This window comes from Symphodus melops, assembly GCF_947650265.1.
Source record: "Symphodus melops genome assembly, chromosome: 1".
Lineage (NCBI taxonomy): Eukaryota > Metazoa > Chordata > Actinopteri > Labriformes > Labridae > Symphodus > Symphodus melops.
In genome coordinates this window covers 54,899,295-54,904,087 of record NC_136691.1, presented here as the reverse complement: position 1 = coordinate 54,904,087, position 4,793 = coordinate 54,899,295, and the positions used below count along the sequence as shown (strand labels likewise).

The 4,793-nt window shown below is 50.2% G+C and overlaps 2 protein-coding genes across 2 annotated transcripts in view; both read left to right on the top strand.

Annotated features, from left to right (window-relative positions):
• Positions 1-227, top strand: part of coro1ca (coronin, actin binding protein, 1Ca) — a gene marked incomplete at its 3' end in the record, with an annotated part of 22,408 nt that extends 22,181 nt beyond the window's left edge. Inside the window, exon 9 of the mRNA XM_079338749.1 lies at positions 178-227. Within this exon, the coding sequence (XP_079194875.1) occupies positions 178-227 (50 nt within the window). The remainder of the gene's footprint in view (positions 1-177) is intronic.
• Positions 163-3,924, top strand: sart3 (spliceosome associated factor 3, U4/U6 recycling protein). Its single transcript, XM_079370205.1, is given in 12 exon segments — positions 163-256; positions 341-398; positions 1,006-1,031; positions 1,033-1,113; positions 1,200-1,267; positions 1,270-1,311; positions 1,394-1,470; positions 1,574-1,745; positions 1,874-2,325; positions 2,772-2,924; positions 3,018-3,205; positions 3,422-3,924. Coding segments are annotated over 12 exon segments (1,521 nt in total). The 5' UTR covers positions 163-233; the 3' UTR covers positions 3,603-3,924.
• Positions 3,925-4,793: the final 869 nt, after the last annotated feature.

Here is a 4,793-nt window from a genome sequence, read left to right as displayed (position 1 = left end):
CTGAACGCGGGTTTCATTCAAGCCACAGATTACGTGGAGATCTGGCAGGTGTACCTGGACTACCTGAGGAGAACGTGTGGACTTCAGCAGAGGTGTGTGTGTGATAGGTGTGTGTGTGTGTAGAGGTGTGTGTGTAGGTGGACTGACGCTTTTTTTTTTTTTTTTTTTTGGATGCAGAATCGAGTAAAGAGTTGGAGGAGCTGCGGGGAGCGTTCGCTCGCTCTTAGAACTACATGAAGCAGGACGTGGAAGAGAGTACGTGTCCTCTGGAGTCTGTTTGTTTGTTTGTTTGTTTGTTTTCTTTGCAGATTGTTGATCGTGTTTTTTCGTCACTGCAGGGGTTCGGTGAAAGTGGAGATCCTTCGTGTCTTATAATGCAGAACTGGGCCAGGATAGAGGTGAGCGCCGTTACTATGACGACCATTTGCAGAGAGAGTTGTACGTCCATCATGTTGATTTTTTTTTTTTATTATTATTTATTTTTTTATTCCATCTTAAGAATCTGTTTGTCTTGAGTTACGGCAGACATTTTGAACCCCGGACTAAGAGCGATTAGTTTGTCCGTTTAAAACTCATTAAACACACAGAAACCGCAACATGATGAAACATCACCGAGTCTAAACCAGGATGTTTAACGAGCTGGAACTCCGGAGAGTCCATCAAACTAAAAACCTGTTCAAACACTAAGTTCTCCCCTTTCTCGCTGTTTGACGAGAACGCCGGCTCAGAGAGCGTCCTCTGCGTGTACGTGGCGACGCTGCACTGTCTTCGTTTACTGAGAGCGCCCTCTGCTGGATCAAACTACTCCAGACGAACAGATCGACACTTTAACGATCCCGAAGGGAAAAATCAAAGACTGAATATTCCGACTTACAACGTTCATGAAGTCATAAACTCAACAAAACAAATATGAAGGATTTATATTGTCTTCCTTAAAGACCAGCGAAGATTAACGATGATCTGGGGTGACGGGTAAGAATGGTTTCATTTCCTGCTTCCTGTCAGGCTCTTCACTGCAAGAACATCCAGAAGGCGAGAGCTGTGGGACAGCATCATGACCAAGGGGAACGCCACAATACGCAACATGTTGGCTGAGTATTACAACCTGGAGAGGTCAGTCTGTCCCCGTCCCGACGCCGTCGTCACCCATCATCTCCAACGTCTTCGCCTTCATCGTCTCTGTGCTTGTTTCACTCCAGGTCGTACGGCGACCCCGTCCACTGTCGGAAAGCGCTCCACAGAGCGGTCCAGTGCACGTCGGACTACCCGAGCACGTGTGCGAAGTCCTGCTCACCTTTGAGCGAGTCGAGGGTGAGTCCACATGTTCCAACGTTTGACGTGATCAGCGTGACGTCATGAGCTACAGCTGCGTCTGCGTGTTTGACCTCCTCAGGTTCTCTGGACGACTGGGACGCCGCCGTGCAGAAGACGGAGACTCGTCTGAACAGGGTCAACGAGCAGAGAGCGAAGGTAGGAGCACGCGCACACACACACACACACACACACACACACACCATGTCAGCGTGTGTCGCTCCGCCGCTTCAGGTTCCTCTCCTCGTTATCCGTCTGCTAGGCGGCCCAGAAAGAAGCCAACGTGGCTCGCCAAGAGGAAGAGAGAGCGGATCAGCGACGGAAAGCCAAGTCGGAGAAGAAGGTTCAGAAGAAGTTCCAGAAGGGAGGTCGGGTCGGGGAGAAGAGGAAAGCGGAGCAGGATGGTTATCAGGACGAGTGGAACGAGGACTCGGGTACGTAGAGAGAGAGAGATCGTCCAGGAACTGTTTTTATTTTTTTTATTTTTAATAAAAATGATATTTTCTTTCACCAGCAGAGGGCGCCGTTTGACACGGTTTTTTTCCTTCCCCTCTGTGAACAGATCGCGCCCCTAAAAGACAAAGAGGAAGCCGGGATCAGCCGTCAGAGGAGTCCATGGAGACGGAGGCGGCGGCGGCGGGTCTCTCGGGGAGGAAACCTCCCCCCGGGTATAAACCTCCGCCCGGCGCTAAAAACGCTCCGGCAGACGACTCGAGGCAGAGAGACGACAAGCCCGAGCTGCGCAGCGACGACTGCAGCGTGTTCATCAGCAACCTGACGTACACGCTGCAGGAGCCCGAGGAGAAGCTCCGGACGCTGTTCGAGAGCTGCGGCCCCATCAAGCAGATCCGCCCCGTCTTCGGCAACAAAGGGGCGTTCAAAGGATACGGCTACTTACAGTTTGAGACCGCCATGTCGGTGCCCGAGGCGCTGAAGCTGGACCGACGGGAGGTGGAGGGGAGGCCGATGTTTGTGTCTCCCTGCGTCGACAAAAACAAAAACCCTGATTTTAAGGTAAACATGAACCCAAACACACGGAGGGATTTTTATTGTTTTTTTCAAACTCACTTTTCAGCCTCTTTTTTTTCTCCTGTTTTGATTCGACCTCTGACAAGAGACAGGAAATAGAGAGAGGCGGCGGTCGAACCTATAGAAGGTCTTCACGCCTTATATTAGCTGTTTTATTTAAAGCTACGCTCAGGGTGTAACCCCGCCTCTCACCCGGTGACAGCTGGGTTCGACTCCAGCCGCCTCCCGTGACCCTCAGCGGGGTAGAGCGGCGTGAAAGTCGAGGCGTAATCGTCCGTTATGATTGTCGGCTTTAAGAGTCTTTTTTTTTTTTTCCTTTCCTACTTCAGCATGTTTTGATCTTTATGTAAATTCAGTGTTGGCATTAAAAAGTCTATTCATTGATTCTGCTGAGACGTAACCGCTGCCCGTTGCCATGACGACCTCCGCAGGTGTTCAAATACAACACCAGCCTGGAGAAACAGAAGATCTTCATCTCGGGGCTGCCGTTCTCCTGCACCAAGCAGCAGCTGGAGGAAGTCTGCAAAAGCCACGGCACCATCAGAGAAGTCCGCCTGGTCACATATCGCTCAGGAAAGCCCAAGGTGAGTCACGGCGAGGAAGAGGAGGAGGGGGAGGAGCCAAGCAGAGTTTGACCTTCATGGTTAAATCCCGTCTCTCTCTCTCTCTCTCTGCAGGGTCTGGCGTACGTCGAGTTCGCAGACGAAGCTCAGGCTTCTCAGGCAGTTTTAAAAATGGACGGCATGGAAATGGAGGGCAACAAGATCGCGGTTGCCATTAGCAACCCGCCACGTAGAAACCTCACGGACAAACCCGGTTCCAGCAGAGACGCCGCAGACTTGATGCCCCGTCAGGTCTACGGATCGTAAGTTCACCCACTGAAGCCCGTTTGTATTTAGAGGGAGAGAGAGAGAGCCGTGTGTAACGCTGCCCCCTTGTGTTTGAAATGGGTACTGCAGTCCTACCGTCTCTGGTCCAAACAAATCCAGAACATTAAGGACCAGAACCAGGGGGAGACATGTGGCTGTTAATACTCAAACCTGTCGCAGAAATCGAGCTGATTGTTTCGTTCTCTTTCCAGGAGAGGACGAGGACGCACGCAGGTCTCCTTGCTCCCTCGCTCGCTGCACAGACAGAGCGCTCCTGGAGGCAGGGTGGAGAACGGGACGGCGGCGGGCAGCCAGGCGGCGGCGGCGAATGCAGCCGGAGAGACGAAACCTTTGTCAAACTCGGACTTTGCCAGAATGCTTCTCAGCAAGTGAGACGGCGAGGGAGAGAAGCTGGACAGCCTCGGCGCTGAACGCCATCGTGTGACCTTACAAACCCGTGTTGGTGATTTATCTTTTTTTCCTGTCCTGTGATTGGATTCCCCGGATTCCCTTTAACCTCGTTCTCATCGTGTGTTCGGCCCGCCACTTCCTGCCCTCCATTATGAAACATTTCAACCAAGACTTTTCATCAGTGTGGCAGGTTGACTTTTATTTAGTTTACTTTCAAGATGGCCGACAGGCTGTTTTATATCTATGAAAAAAACAAACGAAGTGTATGATATTTGTGTGTAAATATATTGGACCTGTAATTTTTCGCCTCACGTTGCAAAGTGTCTTCTTCTTCTGTGGTGTCGTGTTCGATGGAACGCAGAGAGAGAGAGTGTGTGTGTGTGTGTGTGTGTGTGTGTGTGTGTGTGTGTGTGTGTGTGTGTGTGTGTGTGTGTGTGTGTGTGTGTGTGTGTGTGTGTGTGTGTGTGTGTGTGTGTGTGTGTGTGTGTGTGTGTGTGTGTGTGTGTGTGTGTGTGTGTGTGTGTGTGTGTGTGTGTGTGTGTGTGTGTGTGTGTTGCTCTGGAGCTTTTTGTGTCTCGTTAACAAGTTTCAGTTTCTTATAAAAATCTGCCCGAATATCAAACTTCTAAAGCTGGATATCAGTGGTCGTGTTTTCACATCTGCTCATCTCTTGTGGTCTGATACAGTGAGGATGTTAGTTTGGTGTCACTCCGTTTAATCTGTCGGGACTGAAAAGCTTCATTTCCACCGAGCGGTCCGGTTCGGTTCGGTTTGGTTCGGTACTCTAAACCTCCGAGGTCGTCCTCGTAATGACTTGAAATCCACAGGACGTTCAAATATGGAGATTTTCTGTTTGACTTTCATTACCACACAAAATTAATTCTTTCAACCAATCGACTGACTGCAGGGTGTCTAGCTCCGCCCCTTTGGGGTCGGCTCAGTACACTTAGCACCAGAACAAAAGGGCAGCATAGACAGTGAGGTTCTTTTTGGTGCCCTCATTCAACTTTTAGAAGTTCAAACACCAACGAATGAACTGAAGCAGTTAGCATCAGTTAGCTTGATGCTAACGTGGCTAAAGAGATTAGGGCCACGCCCCCAAATATTTCTTCGTTTACGTAAACCTGAGGATGCTTGCTTTGGGCAGCCTTTACAGTCTCACATGTTGGATCA